The sequence below is a fragment of the Helicoverpa zea genome, chromosome 28, assembly GCF_022581195.2.
Source record: "Helicoverpa zea isolate HzStark_Cry1AcR chromosome 28, ilHelZeax1.1, whole genome shotgun sequence".
In the NCBI taxonomy this organism is placed as follows: domain Eukaryota; kingdom Metazoa; phylum Arthropoda; class Insecta; order Lepidoptera; family Noctuidae; genus Helicoverpa; species Helicoverpa zea.
Window position 1 is genome coordinate 5,701,645 of NC_061479.1, and position 17,010 is coordinate 5,718,654.

The following is a 17,010-nucleotide window of genomic DNA, read 5'->3' on the forward strand; positions in this document are numbered from 1 at the left end:
TAATTGATACTTAATATACTTAATATAAATTAAAAGCTTATAATAAGTTTAAGCCTAAATGACAAATTAATCATGACTAATATTATTTTACATTGTTATAAAAATTAAATATAATAAACTAGCTTTTTCCATGTTGCGAGGGAGCTAGCTTGCACCTGAATTTTTAAAAGTAACCTATATTCTTCCTCAAGCTTTTGAATATCTGTGTAAGATATTTTATTTAAATTAATTCAGTAGTTTTGGCGTAAAAGCGTAGGAAATAGACAGTCTGACAGACAAAGGTACTCTTGCATTTAAGTATAATATTGCAAAAAATCGAGTATACTATGTTCATTATAATTTTTATGAAACAAAATTTCTCGACAAGATTTGTACGAAAAATATAATATCGAATCAAATGTCTAACTTCGATAATGCAAAGTTATTTTGTAGTTCCAGCCGTGAAATTGCAGCCCGTCGGTTAAATCGGTGATTTGACCTGTCATGAGACCTTATCCTAACAAATATACAAAAAAACTATTTAGTACTTAACTAAGGCCCAAGTACATCGACAATATTAACGTCTGCTCTTCCTAGCAACTATAGATACTTTGACAATTGAACGTGAAAACTCGTACTATGGTCTGACCTTTTGTACATAATATCGATGGACCGTTTTTTACACACAGTTGACGACTTTATCAGTCAATACAAAAACATCAATTTTCTTGAAAATTGACACCTGTCATCTCACAAAAAAATCCGTACGGTACCATCATTGTAAACAGTTGTTTTAAGAAAACTGACGATTATATTGCTAGAACTTGAGTCTCAATACATTATATATTACAATTACCTACTCAATACACAAACAGGTCAGGTCACGTTAATTTCTTCATCGCTCGCGCTAGCATCGCTGTCAAAATCATCTTCGTCCATATTCTGATACGTCACTTCGCGCGCAAACAGTTGCCCGCCCGCCATTTTGTCTTCGTAGCTACGGAACTCATTCGAAGTTGTTGCGAAGACCTTCTTCATTTCTTCGTTTTGTTCTTCGTTGGGGGAGAGTGGAGATAGTTTCTGTTTGTCAGCTTCGGCGTCTGATAGGTCTGGGTGTGGGTTGTTCTTGTTTGGTAGAGTTTGTTCACGGGATCCGCCTGAGGCTAGGAGTTCCCGCTCTTTCGAGTTGCGCCATTTCATGCGGCGGTTTTGAAACCATATTTTTACCTGTAGAAGAGAGGATAAAGGTTAGATTTTTGTTCAAATAGTTCACACGACTTCTGAACCGTGTTTTGAGGGTAAGACTTCCCGCATTGGGATAAAGGCTCTGAAACCACTCAACTGATCTGAAAAATTCTAAAAAGCTCTTAGACTAGTATCCCTCAATAACGTATGCTATCTATCGGGTGCGGGAAGAAGTTGCCCCGGGACGTGAGTAAAACAGCTTATCCTCACTAATAGAATAAAGAGGATTTTTTTTGTTTGTACCCTGAAGGCTTAAAAACTACTGACTGAATCGATTTGAAAAATTCTTTCACTCTTTTAAAGCTAGACTATCCCCGATTAACATAGTCTATATTTTATCCGGATACGGTAAAAAGTTCCTCCTGACACGGGTAAATCCGTGGGATATAGCTAGTTTTATATAAAACCACATCGATAGCAAAACATAAAAATATTGCACACATTTTCGAAAATAGAATCACAACAAAACAAAAATCGCGCGCGCGGTCAAACGTCAACGTTTTTTTTTTCTAAACAACGCAACGCAAAGGAACACCCGCGAACAGCCCCGCCTCCGACCATCAATAACATGCCACGTCAGACACAATGCACCGTTACTCGCTGTTTATTCCGTAAAACTGTTAGAATTTCTGCCCCAAAAATAATATAATAAAACCTTTTTTACGAAACAAATGAGAAATCGATTTGTGAAAAAAAAATTTTGACGGTAGCGTTGCATTTCGCGCCCTTTTCGCTGTCAATGTCAATAATGATAATTGTCAAAATTATGTGTTTTTTCGCGATTTGGCGGCAATATAAAACTATGATGGTTTTTTAATGCTATTGAGGGAAATGAATGATCGTCATTTGTATTAAATGGACGTATTTATGAGTTGGTTATCGCCCTTTTTGTATGGGGTAGGGCTTGCTGTTAATATTAGCAAAGCTTAGTGGATTTGTCAAACAATTGTTTTTTACACTCATGTTTCTGATGTTTCTAGAGAGAATTCTAGTTTTAAGTAAATTAGAACTTTCATTTTCCTTGAAATATCGATAAATAAGTTTATCGACTCCTGTCGTACATATATGTTAATTCGATTAAAATGACCATTGCACAATTTAATCACTACCACAAAATAAAATAAGGCCACGACAACGGTAGCCACAAAATACAATGAATTATCGAAATCTTTTCAACAATTGGTTAAAATACTGATCCGTCATTGCAATGATGATGTGTAGGCGGGTAGTTCTGGATATTAACGGGTATTTTATTGAAATGTTATCGTTTTGTGGGTACATTTAAACATTTGCTTTTTGCTATTATTACTTATTTTTGATGGACGCATGAAATCAAAAATACATCTGGATTCTCGTATCTTATTCATTCTTGACTAGTTTTTACGGTAAAAGGGGTAAAACAGGACCTTATTACTAAAATTTCGCTGTTCGTCTGTCACCAATCTGCATCTCAAGAACTCCGAAGGGGGTGCTATACAAAAAATGAGATTTTTGGAGAAGAAGAAGAAAGAAATAGATAACCCATAAAAATATCTATCTTAGACAAGTTCTTTAAGATTGTAAAGTGATTAATCACGCTACGAAAAATATTCACAAGGCAACATCTTAGCAGCCAAAATCAATTACCAAGAACACCGTTAAATTAAAAAATGAAACGATTTAAAAATCGCAAAAAAAAATCGTACCTATCACATTTTTTTCAAAAAAAAAAAAAAAAAACAAATTTCTTTAACTCAATGACAAATGGGATCCGCCGATTGGCCGTAACCAATCAAACTGATCGATGTTCGCGCCCGATTCAAATATCGAATCATTTGTCAAACTTTTTAAATATGGCCGTGCTTTTTTGCGCGCGCTTTTCATTGTGTCGGATTGAATCGTTAAAAATCTTGACGTTTTTTGATTCGATTTCAGAATGTAACAGATGCTGTTTGTAAGTAATGATTGTCGATTTTCATGGTTTTAATTTTGTCTAATTGAAGTGAGAATCGATGGGTAACTGTCAGTTTAAAATTACAATGGAGTAATGGTCTTGTCTTTTTACCAACTGTCTTCATCTGCCTAGCCGTTTCTCAACTATGTTGGGGTCGGCTTCCAATCTAACTGCATGCAGCTGAGTACTAGTGTTTTAAAAGACCACACCAACCCAGTAACCTAGGCAATTTAACCCTAAACCCCTAGGTAATACTACTTGCCCGACTTTCTAGCTTCTAACCACCCGTAACAACTGCCAATGATTTTCGATGACAACAGGGACCTGCCATGTAAAGAGCCCTCCGAAGCACATATATTGTTGTCCAAGATATATGTACTTAGAAAGTACATGCGCCTGACCTGGAATCGGACACACACCCGTACTTGAGAGGTTGGTTCTGTAGGTACTCACTAGGCCACCACGACTTTTTCTTTTAATTATAATTTACTTTTGTATTATAATGATGTCTTATAACTAAAAATGTCAGTAATTTACCTAACTAAATTACTACAACTACTACGGAACCCGTCCAAATTGGGGGCCTACAGATAACACCGTGAGTTACGGGTCCGTGAGTCTGAGCAAAAGATCTGTAAGTGACCCCCCTCTCTCCCTCCGGACCGTGGCGTGAAGGGTGGCGACAATATGCCGCGAGCAGATGACGCCGGCCCTTCTGGGGTTAGTGATGGGAAATGGTGAAGGGTTGTCGATAGATATTTTTTTGGATTTTGTGTAGTTTGTAGTGTAATAGTAGCGTTAAGAGACGCATCTGTTATCTGTTGTCTGTTACAGCCTTTTTATCGTCCCACTGCTGGGCACAGGCCTCCTCTCACACGGAGAAGGATTTTAGGATCTTTCCAGAATTAAGAGACGCATAGTGACTACAAAATAAGAAATTAATTAAATAATATTCTTATGACGCACGATTAAAGAAATCACTGCAAAAAAACTACACCTAACCTGTTTTTACAGCAAGCTTTAGTTCTATTGAGGCGTTATGACTAACAACAGAAGATCTAAAAGGCCGTCAAATTCACGATAAACATAGAAGTATACCTCAAATATATTTTACCAAATAAAATAGGTTTTAATCAATCCCATTAAATAAAAAATAATTAATAGAAAAACCCACCGATACAACTTAACATTCTTTTTGTTACGTTGTATCGCAGTACCTTTGTACTGTATACATCAACTGCTAAATATAACTCATCAAAACTATCGACTATCGACACAATTTCATCGACACTGCCCCCTCACTACAAGAGACAGGGGTTCACCGGCTAAGTATTAATTACTTTTAGACATATTCACTTTTATTACAATTTATACTGAATAGAGATGTAACGTGTGGCACTGACATAAACGGACCAAGGCGGATTATAGTTTATTACTTTGTTTTCATGTGATTGATATATATTCCTTCATATATAGATTTGTTTTTAACCGACTTAGAAAAAAGGAGGTTCGCAGTCCTGATCTAACGTTTGGTTAAACCTGTTTTGATATTGTTTTCAACTTGACATTTTTCAGACTTAGGAAAAGGTTATATTATTGTTACAGTTACAGCCTTTGTATCGTCTCACTGCTGGGCTGCGGCCTCCTCTCACACGGAGAAGGATTGAGCGTTAATCACCACGCTTGCTCAATGCGGGTTGGGGATTTCAGACTTTATAGTCCAGGTTTCCTCAAGATGGTTTCCTTCACCTTATTATCAGCCATTGGTGTTCAAGATATACCTTAGAAAGTACATACAAACCTAGAAAAGTTGCATTGGTACTTGCCTGAACTGCAATTGAACCCACACCCTCATACTCGAGAGGTTGGTTCTTTACCCACTAAGCCACCACGACTTATATTATTGAAGGCGGTTTTTTTATGAGTTCTTGTGGCTATCATTAAACATATTTGGCTGTCGTTATGGGTAGTCAGAAGCCTGTAAGTCTGATTTCAGTGTTACCTAGGGTATGGTAGGGGTATTATAAGGTAGCTATGTTGAGGAGGTTAGACAGTCAGTCGCTCCTTGTTCCACCCTGATATTGAGCTGCACCAGGTAGATTAGAAGCCGATCTCAATGTACCTACATATGTAGTAGGGAAAAGGCTAGGACGATTATTAAAGAATTTTGTAGGGTCCGGTTGACGGCAACCGGCCCTTTCTCATATAGGTAACAGTATTTCGCATCATTTAAACTCAAACTCTCAAACTCAAATTTTTTTATTTCAAATAGGCCTATAAAAGCTCTTTCGAAACGTCAAAGTTAGGTGTTTAAATTTTTTCTTACTCTACTCATTACTTATTTTTTTGTATCATAGACACTTACTTTTGACTCTATGTTTGCACTCATTTGCAAACATTTTTAATTTATTCAATAAAGCCCAAAATACTTTTAAAATCTTTTGTACAAAAATAAAACCACACTATTTGCTTTAAAAGTCATATTTGCAAAGGGTTAACAAAACATTTACAATATTATTTGAATACAGTTAAATTTAAATAATAGACATTACAAAAACATGACATCTGTCAATCAAAACGTCAAATTGTAAAAAGAGATGAACTTATGTCGTTTTTAAAAGAGTGAATGAGATAGCGGTTAATCATGTTGAAAAAGATCCAAGTTTAAAATTCGAAATTAGAATACCAAAACAGAGACAGAACATTTTTACTCAAAGAATGATAAGGACGCCAACATAGCAACGAAAAAAAAATGTTTTTGCAAACGGAACTCAGCAAAAAGTCCGAACAAAAAGGTCCCGTATCGTATCCATAAATAAATAAATGCAAATATTTGAAATTGGAACGCCGTGAATGTAAACAGAGAGCAGTTTGAATATTCATTCGAAATATGAATATTTCAAATATGGCGCGGTCCGAGAATGGAAAATCAGATTCATTGGTTATAGGTACCTATCTATTATACGTTTGATTAACAATACTTATACCTGAATGGGCATCTGTTGACATAGCCGTGAGTTAGTAATAGTAATTTTGATGATTATGCTGAAGTTCGGCGGATCGTAAAACTTATTTTTTTTTCAGTACTTGCTTACATGCAATATATAATCACCAAGCAATTGCTCAGACACTAGCGCCTCATATGGTACGAACTGTACATATTTCGATTTGAAGAGATAGGTAAAAGTCATTTTAATCAAATTAGGCTGAAAATCAGCACTTTTTGAAAATCAGATTTACAAAAGACAGCCCCCAAAACCTTCACCACTTCCTATGTGTTTTTGCTGGGAAGAAGAAGTGGTGGAACAAACTCCTCAGCAACACAATTCACCGACAACATCAACGGCAACGACATAAAAAAAATCATAGTAAACAGTTGTTTTACCAAAAAAGTACGTTTATAAACCTAGGGCCTTAAAGAATTATTTTAGTAAATTATTAAACCAGAAAATCGAAATTTTGGTTCTCTTCTCTCTTTAACTAAGCTCAAAACCGGTCGGTTAAGACACGGATAAAGTAATTCCATAGATAAACTTAGCGTAGGAAGCGAGTAAACCCACGAACAACAAAATTACACATATGTAAGTAAGACAAATAAATTAATCCCTGCAAACGCACCCACATATTAACCAAATTAATTACAAAACCATATTGTTTTTAACGCAAAATTAATAATTTCAGCAGATAAACCTTCCAAGGAGATCAAAAGCGTTTAAATTATAATCTATTGTTATACCATAGACGATTAATTAAGTCTAACAATGGCGGCGATAAGATGGCGCGTAGGGAAATGGCGGGAATCCGTCGATTCAAAATTATGTTGGATTTTGTTCTTAGTATTGAGTGGGTGATATGGTTTTGGTATATTTTGGGTGATTTGGAAGATTATTAAATTGATTCTTACTGGCAGAGATAAAGTTAACAATATGTAGGAGGTTCTTGGCCATTTTCAAATTAATATTTGGGTTGGTTTGGTTATGACCATATACTTGTTAGACTCATCATCATCTCCCGAGCCTTTTCCCAACCATGTTGGGGTCGGCTTCCAGTCTAACCGGATTCAGCTGAGTACCAGTGTTTTACTATAAGAATATTACTTGTTGGACTATAAGAATCATAGATATTTAATACTTAAATTACTTAAATATGGCTATATTAGTCAGGTCCATCTAGATAGGTCCGCCATTTTATTTCTGACCTTAGTATTTGACATTTAATGGTTACTTAAGCCATTCCTTAGTGAAGGATTTGTATGACATTCCGTCACTAAAGATTGACCTAAGTAGGTAATCATTAAAATGTCTCTGAGTGGGGAGGTAAATAATGTAAGTTTAATTATATGTGTATGAAACTAGCACACTAATATAGCAAGCCCAATGATAAATAGTAAATAGTCATTAGGCTTTTTATTCTCCTATTGACCACACAGGCCTCCGCTCAAAATAATAGTACAACAACATAATATGTAGTACCTAATACCATCAAATCAAAAACCAAACGCAACTCAAGCCCCTTCAGACGATCAAATATAAAAATCCTTCACCATCATTCAACATTCTTATAAATAAAGGTATGCTCCGGTATCGTATACAATCTTGGGCGCTGCTTGCAACTGACGTTAAATAATTGTTGGCGGTATTTCCGTATCCGCTCTATGAACGGATAGAGGCGGATATTATGGTATGATTGTGTTTTTTTTCTGTGTGGATATCCGAACGTGTTTTGTGTGGGAGGCCGTTTTGTTTATGGTTGGGCGGGAAATGTTTGAATTTGGAATGTCTTTTGTTTGAGTTAATTTTGATCTATGTATACTCCATTTGAGTAGGCTCTTATCTAAAAATAAATGATACGTATTTTTATTTCATAGTTTAAAAATAAATTATGGCAATTTTATGTCAATAAATACAATAATAACGATTACCTAAGTACTTACTAGTTCATTTTTTAAATATGTAGATATGTGTTTGTATAAAGAAATATAAAATAACCAATTCAATATTACAAGAACCTCAAGCATTCTCCTACATTTGACAAATATGATGTCGAAACCGCATGAAAATCAGTTCAATCAAACGTGAGATAATCGCTCACCAACATACATACACAGGTACAAAATAGTTCAAACTGAAAACCACCTTTTTTGAAGCTGGTTAAAACCTAATTGAGCCAAATAGGCCCAGTTAAATATTATCCCACAATAAACGAGTCTTGTCTGTTCGTAATAGATCTATGGCGAGGGGGAGGCGTCGTGGAAATTTATTTAATGATGACCAAACGTCGGTATTTTTGTTGGATTATGAAGACATTTCGTAAGAGTTTGTATTTTAGACGTATTTTTAGTGAAGGATTTCTGTTGTTATTGGATTTATTTCGTAATTAGTTGTTGTTCTAGAAATTTTACCTATAGTTAGATACAGCTTAAGAATTTGAACATTAAACAATATTTGTTAAAGGTTTCCCAACATGAAAAAGTTACAACGCTATGGTAATGCTAACTTCAAAACGGCTAAGCTGATTTTTAAGCATGTATAATGCTGGAAGCTAGAGCTTTCGCCTAAAAAATCGCATTCTTTGTTCATCAGTATAAGTATTACGTTACGGCTTCAGTTATCAAATGAACGATTAGCCCACTGACCTAAAATTGTTATAGAAGGATCATAGTGTTACCTATAGAACATAAGAAACTAGCCTTAGCTATGACGGTTTACAAATGTCTATAAATATCAGTAAACATTCAGAACCCACAGAAATAAAGCCTATTCTCCAAATAATCCAACATTCAATCCCAAAAACAATCCTAGCGTATAAAAATCAAATGATTTTCAAAATAACAAGCGAACCTACTAAATTCTACTAAACCATTCGGATACACACCACAATATCTGTTTGCAAGTACGTCATAAAATTCAGTTCTCGTAAAAAAGGCCCCGGTACGAATATCCGAACGCGAACGAGTAAAAAAATAATATAACCGACCAATAGGAGCGCTTTCACACTTTTATTCGATACAAATCGGCCAATAGAACCAGCGTTTTAAGACGTCGTTGTAGTAATAGTGACGTCTCTTTCTAACTTGTACGGTTTGTATATTGCTGTTTCGCGGGAATGGGTATATTGTCTCAAGGAGTCGACGATTTAGTGAAAATGTTCTCCTTATATTATGATTTCAAGTCTTTTCATTTTATGAACGTAGATTTTCTTATAAAAAAGGGTACTATTAAGATCTTGTTATTCTTTTGATGGTTATTAAGCACTGGCCTTGAAGGGTTTTGTGAAAAACTTAACCTTTTTTATACTTTTAGAAGCTTAGGTACGTATGTTCTACCGGCGCTGCGGGATTGTTCGCGCGAGTTACCGCGGCGCTGGTACATAAAGGGCTTAAGAAGGAACATGGTGGGTTTAAGTCAGAAAGAGTCTGACACTCCCTCACGCTGACTCCTCATTTGATGATTTCCCATAAAAGAAGACAAGTAGGTAGGAAGGTATGTCCGTCGGCTTTCGGAAGTTACGTTTCCGATCGTAAATTAATATAGAATTTAATTTACCTACTCGTTAACCGTTTTCAGTGAAAATTATCGTGTCAATGACCAAGATAGAGTTAGGAAACCTACATTGGTGCTTCCTGGATTTGAAATGGAACCTGCACACTCGTAAGTACCTACCTACTTGAGAGGTTGGAACTTTACCCACTGGGCCACCACGACTTCTCATGAGACCTATTTCTGAATTTTCACTATTTTCGAATAGTCGATGAGAAATGTGTAAAAGAATCTTATGTTTAGATTATTTTAGTGTTTCGGAAGGCACGATAAACTGTAGGTTCTGGCTGTCATTTGAACATCTTTGGCAGTCGTTACGGGTAGTCAGAAGCTAGAAAGTCTGATAACTAGTTATCAAAAGGTTATCCGGCCATCTGAATTGAATAGGTCATTTGTGTGAGATTGACAATTTCAGACTTCGTAGTCCAGGTTTCCTCAAGATGTTTTCCATCACTTTTACTCTGTCATTGATATTAAATACACATTGGTAACATTGGTTAATTGATTCAATAGTTAACTACACATAACTCTACCTATAAAGCTACATTACCTACTGACGCATATGTAGTTCGTTATTTTTACGTGCCTATAGGTAAAGCATTATCAAAATCTTTTCAAGTCTTTAAAGCATGATTGATCAAAACGAAAACCCTTATTTTCTCAATTAAAATAACAGAAACATTAAAACAAGAACCCTTAACCAACCCCTAAAAATGCCGAACCTATTGAAAAATAACCAAAAAAAGCGTTCTAATGTTTAATACTTAGTGGATTGAACGCGAATCAACCGCAGAGAATTCGGAGGGGAGGGCCGTTTAACTGAATCGCTAGGGGTTGTTAGGATAATTGCTGGCGTTTATCGAATTAGGGGTGAATCTGTGTCTTAGAGTACGCGTATACTAGCAACTTTTAGTCGGCCGATAGTTGGTTTGGATGTGTGATGTTACAAGAATGGATAAAGTGAGGAATGATTACATTAGTTAGAGGAAGTCTGAAAGAAGCACCAGTTACAGAAAAGATGAGAAGTACAAGATTGTCGTGGTATGGGCATGTAATGAGGAGGGATGATACGCATGCAACAAAGTGTGTGCTAAGTATGAATGTAGATGGATGGAGAGGAAGAGGAAGACCTAAGAAAAGATGGATGGATTGCCTGAAAGATGACATGAATAGGAAGGGAGTGAGTGTCAGTATGACGAGTGACAGGGGAAAATGGAAGGAAATGACATATTGCGCTGACCCCAAGTAAAATTTGGGAACAGGGCAGGAGAAAGAAAGAAGAGTTGGTTTGAACTCATAATGATGTCCTCCTAGCCGATTATCGGCCAGGGCAACTGTGTCCTCCTAGCCGATTATCGGTCATCGCGGCTGTTCTAAGGAGATCAGCCAGCTGCGCAGGACATATTATAATGCAGGCACATTTGCTTGGACACAGGTGCACTCACTATTCCTTCACTCTCATAGCGCGATGCGACGACAATCCGACACCACCGGAGAGAGATCACAAGCACAACCGACCCTTATTTACGAGCATTTGGGCTCATAAATCAGTATAAAGATATATGCATGTAAACGTTACAACGATTAGGTGTTTGTCCATTATCAGACTGATTAAATTTTTTGATTGAATTCACATTAATTTTTTTCAACCAACAGGCAACAGTCGGCCGACTGTTTAGTTTTCAGTCTGCTTGCAGGCTTAGAGGTATGATCTTAAGGTAATATGTATGTGGATGAGGGATGATCTTGTTAGGCGTTTGAGGGTCAAAATGTAAGTGGTCCTTTTCTATTTATTTAAGGCAAGGTTTAAAGCAGTGTTCAGCAGTGGACGTCCTATGGCTGAGATGATGATGTTGAAGATTTTCAGGTTTATGAGTAGGTACCTAAGATTGTACAGTCAACTTCAGGTCAGTGGTTACAGTTTTATAGGAAAATCGTACTTATTACTATTGAGTTAAGGTGCATGACAGTTACCACTGATGTGCAGTTTACTGTACTTACTAGAATTTAAGGGGAAATTATATACAGAAAAGTGTTTAAAAAGTGGTAAGGTATGATTGTTTAACTGAATCGCTAGGGGTTGTTAGGATAATAAATTGCTGGCGTTTATCGAATTAGGGGGTGAATCTTAGAGGGATGGCTTAAGGTAATATGTTTTTGGACGTGGTATGATTTTGAAGGTGTTTGAGGGTCAAATGTGATCGGATTTTTGGATTCTAATCAAGGAAAAGGAATTTTCATGAAAATTGAGGATTTTCAGAAAAAATATTAATTATGTCCTATTATTATTCTTTCGCGAAGTTTTTAGAATGTATCCATGTACTTTATATTGCTGTAGCAAGGACTTCCCTTGTGACAAGGCTGCCAAGAAGCCAATTAACAATTTCTAAAAAAAAAATGGTATTATGGTATGTTAATGGTTACCTAAGAATGCGTAAACAAATAAGGTTTTTTTCAAGAGTAGACAAGCCAAAGCTCTACTTCCTCTATCTTATGAAACATGATCTATGTCTTAAAAAAGAAGTATTGCTAGAACGCAATGGGATCTTAGTCCATTATAACACAACTTCATCGCACCTTTATAATAAAATAAAAACCAATCAAAAATAACGAAAAACCAACCATTAAAAAAGGCAACTCTAACTACCAACAGCCAAAAAGTCTCAATACGTACTAAAATTCAAATATACCCAGTAATTGTTTTAAACGCTTACAGGGACCGAGGGGTGGGCCATCTGCAAATGACAGACCCCTAGCTTACCCTAAGGGTAACAGTTTTTTGTAACACCCCCTTCACTCCCCTCTAAGGGTGAGGCCACACGATACAGACTTTAAGTTTGGTACAAATATCTGTACGGACTTAAAGTCTGAGGAAAAATTTATGTTAAGTGTATGTTAATGTTTTCTGTTTTGGTATTACATATGTAATTATCGGATGTGTCGTGCCTAATCACATTAAATTAAATACGTTCATATACTGGTTAATGTATATCGATTAGCGCAAAGAAAAAAAAAATAACTACTTAAAAATAAAAAAAAAAGATTTTTTCTACAAAGTAAATAGGTAGAACAAAAATATGCGAAAATTAGAATATCATTCTCCCTTGAAAACTGATAGCTGTCAACTGGTCAAAACGTTTGATACTCCTAACTGTATCACTGCTTTACACATGATGTTGTAAATTATGAAAACGAAAAGTGACTCCGTGGCTAAACCACTAGCCTGAGGATTAGGTAATTTTTTTACAATTCGCCGTAGAATATCATAAAGTATATGTGATAGGATTTAGATACGATACACCCGATATACCTAATCTCAAAACCATATCTCAAACACTCAAATAAACCGACAGAATATTGGACGTGCGAACAACTGTTAGTACCTACATACTTTGCCTAATTAGGTCTTACTTAACCACGGGAGAAGGAAAGAGGTTTCTTCTTCTTCCTCCTGCCCTGTTCCCAATTTTATTTGGGGTCGGCGCAATATGTCATCCTCTTCCATTTTCCCTGTCACTCGACATACTGACACTCACTCCCTTCCTATTCATGTCATCTTTCAAGCAATCTATCCATCTTTTCTTTCTTAGGTCTTCCTCTCCATCCATCTACATTCATACTTAGCACACACTTCGATTTATCCCTGTAAAATGAACTTGAACAAACTAACCTGACTATCTTTAAGTCCGAGTTTCTCCGCCAACTTCTTCCTATCAGGCTTGGAGATGTACTTCTGAACTTGGAACCTCTTCTCCAAGCCTTTGCGTTGAAGATCCGAGAAGACTGCCCGACGCATCATTCCTCGTCGCGGTTTACCTGGGGAAAGACCAGAGGATATTAAGTTAACGTGTACTAGCTTACTAACTTCTTACCGTGCTGAGATAAAACATAGCCTGTGTTACTCGGGGAGTGTTAGTTTTTTTTTTAGTGTCAGTTCAGTAGTGTCAGAACCTTTAGGGAAAAAGTACACAAAATAATATTACATATACATACGTATGTAGACAGTAGATACTATAGACCCTGGTAGAAAGTAGTCTATAGCCTTTTTGATATATGGGCTATCTAACACTGGAATATTTATTTGCATTAGTCTTATGTTTCCTGTGTTAGCGCGTTCATATTAGCAAACTCTCGAGCTTTAAAAACTTTTTGGGAATACATATTTTCTCGTTTTCATCTGCCCACTGGATAGATTTTGATGAAACTTGGCAATCATGTAGCTTATTAAATATGTCATTCGGATCTCTTTCACGCCCGTCTCACGGGGCGTGACTCTGAATGATCTGAATTAAATATGTCATTCGGATCTCTTTCACGCCCGTCTCACGGGGCGTGACTCTGAATGATCTGAATTAAATATGTCATTCGGATCTCTTTCACGCCCGTCTCACGGGGCGTGACTCTGAATGATCTGAATTAACTGTGGTCTTATTAGAACCTACATAATGATGTAAAAAGTAAAAGTAAGTGTAAATAAATACGAACCTCTTGAACTATGCGCCCAGGGGAATCCTCCAGGCAGTGGGAACACTTGTGTATGCGCTTGCGTTGGTCTCACTGTAACAATACAAACTATTTTAGTTTTGTGCGAAAAAAAAAATAACTTGGGATCGGGGCTGGTGCTAGTGTTTTTAAGGTGAAAGTTCGTATTTCGCAATCTTGCAGTATTATCTGCATAAAGGCAGTACTAGTGCAGACTTTTCCGCCTAAAAGAAAACCCTTCTTAGATTTAACCTTCTAAGAAAAGCTTAATATCGTTTATTTAAAGTCATTGGGCAAAGCTAGACAAGGTTTTTTTTCCCTTAATTAATAACTTAAAGAACCTAGTGGTGGTCAGGCGGGAGTGTCCCCGAATGTCGCCGAGAGAACATGCGTTCTCTTATATGAATACTTTGTAGAATAGTATTTAGATAAATAATTGGCAATCTAGCGATTTAGAGCCAAAGGAGAATTAAATCAGTTCAGTGACTTTTCACGTCTGAGTATGTACCTACTGATTTGTCAAAATATCGGGCAATTTGTCGTTTCCTACTGCGCTTATAGGTACCTACATTATAACCACCTCAGACTTCCAGAGTGTCCGTTTTCGGACTCATATAATGTTACAAATTGGACATTCTTCGTATGAAGCTTATGTCCAATTGCAATCTTAAATCACGGATAGATTGGTTTATTGAAATCCACAGATCTTCGGGCATTTTAAAATGTAATAAAATCCCGCGCAATAACCTGTCAAACGTTTTTTTTAACAAACAGCAAAAAAAGCAATGGTATCGATCGTATTCAGACTAGTACGAGCAAAAAGGGCGTGTAACGTATTGTGTGACTTTTTGCAATCCATCTTCTGTTGATAGGGTAACAAAGGAATTATGGAAAAATGTATTATTTGCTGCCAATTTTATGCCCATTATCGCAGATATTGAGCTTATTAATTTCTTTTATTGATGTTTTTGGATGATGGAATGAAAGAAAACAGCTGTTGTGTAGTAGACATCCAAAGAATTGAAATTAAATAATTGTGATTGACTCTAGTGTGAAGATAAATTAGATTAATATTATAGTATTTCATATGTATTTGTTTATTAATAAAGTTGCAGATTATGTACTGTATTATCGAGCAAGTACGATAAGAAACAGGTAAAATAACGCCGTCTTTGCTTTTCGTTAAGTAGATATATCTACTTAAATAGTAGCCAATACATACAACGACAATATACATATACATTTTCACATACAAATATGACGCTTTTCTGAAACAAAACATCTTTAACTCCAAGAATAATAAATTGAGTCTTCTTTCTGACAAGACACCCACGACTATTAAAAGAAGTGAGGTGGCCCTTTCAAGTACAAAAGCAAAGGTCTTAAAATGAGCAAAATAAATCTGAACTCGTAACAAGAAGATTAAAAACATTTAATCCACAGCAAAAACATTATATCTATGTGAGAATTCGATTTTTATTGCAACAAGGAATCGTCGCCATTTTTTTGATAACCACAGACAATAAAACACTCTTAAAAGTATGCGCACACTACAATCTTTTAGTCGGCCGATAGTTTGTTTGGGCTCATAAATCAGTTTGAAGATGAATGGAAGTATACACGTAACAACGATCCGGTTTTATCCAGCTAAAAACTTTGATTGAATTCACGATTTTATCAAATCTCCCGACCTTTTCCCAACTATGTTGATGTCGACTTCCAGTCTAACTGGATGCAGCTGAGTACCAGTGATTTAAAAGGAGCGACTGCCTATCTGACCTCCTCAACCCAGTTACCCGGGCAACCCAATACCCCATGGTAAGACCGATGTCAGACTTACTGGCTTCTGACTACCCGTAACGGATGCCAAGGATGTTAAATGACAGACGGGACCTACAGTTTAACGTGCCCTCCGAAACACAGTCATTGATGTCGATTTTCTAAAAACTTTTTTTTTCTAACCGGGCCAACAGTTGGCCGACTATTTAGTCTGCAGTTTGCACATAAATCCGCGGTTTTTTATCGATCATAGACAATGGATTGTAACCTTTTTGTAAACGACCTCCCAGTGTAGACTTATTGTTGTCTATGTCAACGTATTTTTGTAATGGCTACAGTTTTTTTTGGATTATAAGCCTGACACGCCCAATTTGACCGAGTTTATATAAAAACAAATCTATTGTTAAAGTAATCTGTAAGATAAACACAGTTTTTGAAGGGTGGTTCAAGTTTAATGGTTGAAAAATTAATATTGAATACATTTGATTTGGTTTTTATTCGTTTTGGTGGTTTAATTTGTTTTGTATCGTTATGTTATTACAGCATAGTAACTTTAATTTTTTTAATGGTAAATAGTACCTATGTACATGAAAGTACATGAAAAATATTTTATTAAAAATACTTAACATTAACCACTGCTCTCAAACATCATTCTAGTTCTGTCACAATTACCTTAACTGTGGCAGAAATACAAGGTGTTGATTTGCATTTGGGCCATACTTCAGGAGGAGGACATAAAATACGTAAATAATCGATTGGAATTACAGTAGACGGGGAAATAGCTAAAATGCACTGCTTTTTTGTCATTGTAATGTCGTAGTATTTCAGAAGTAATGCAATTTTATGAATGAAAATTATGAATAATCGTTGCGTATGCTTTATGTTTGCGTTTGTGTGAGAACGCAGCACGGTTTTAAGGCCAGTAACACACGCGCCAAGTTTAAATACGGCTAGATGACATTGACGGAATTCCGAAAAAAAAATTTAAAAAAAATTTCGTACCAATTTTTTTGTTGATTTGGGTCGAGTATCATTAGCATAATTACGTCCTTG

At 36.1% G+C, this 17,010-nt stretch overlaps 1 protein-coding gene across 1 annotated transcript in view; it reads right to left on the minus strand.

Annotated features, from left to right (window-relative positions):
* Positions 1-855: 855 nt before the first annotated feature.
* LOC124643846 overlaps positions 856-17,010 on the minus strand; it is a 34,411-nt gene continuing 18,256 nt past the window's right edge. Inside the window, exons 3-5 of the mRNA XM_047182954.1 lie at positions 14,182-14,253; positions 13,367-13,512; positions 856-1,206 (exon numbers count right to left, since the gene is read on the minus strand). Of these exons, the coding sequence (XP_047038910.1) occupies positions 856-1,206; positions 13,367-13,512; positions 14,182-14,253 (569 nt within the window). The remainder of the gene's footprint in view (positions 1,207-13,366; positions 13,513-14,181; positions 14,254-17,010) is intronic.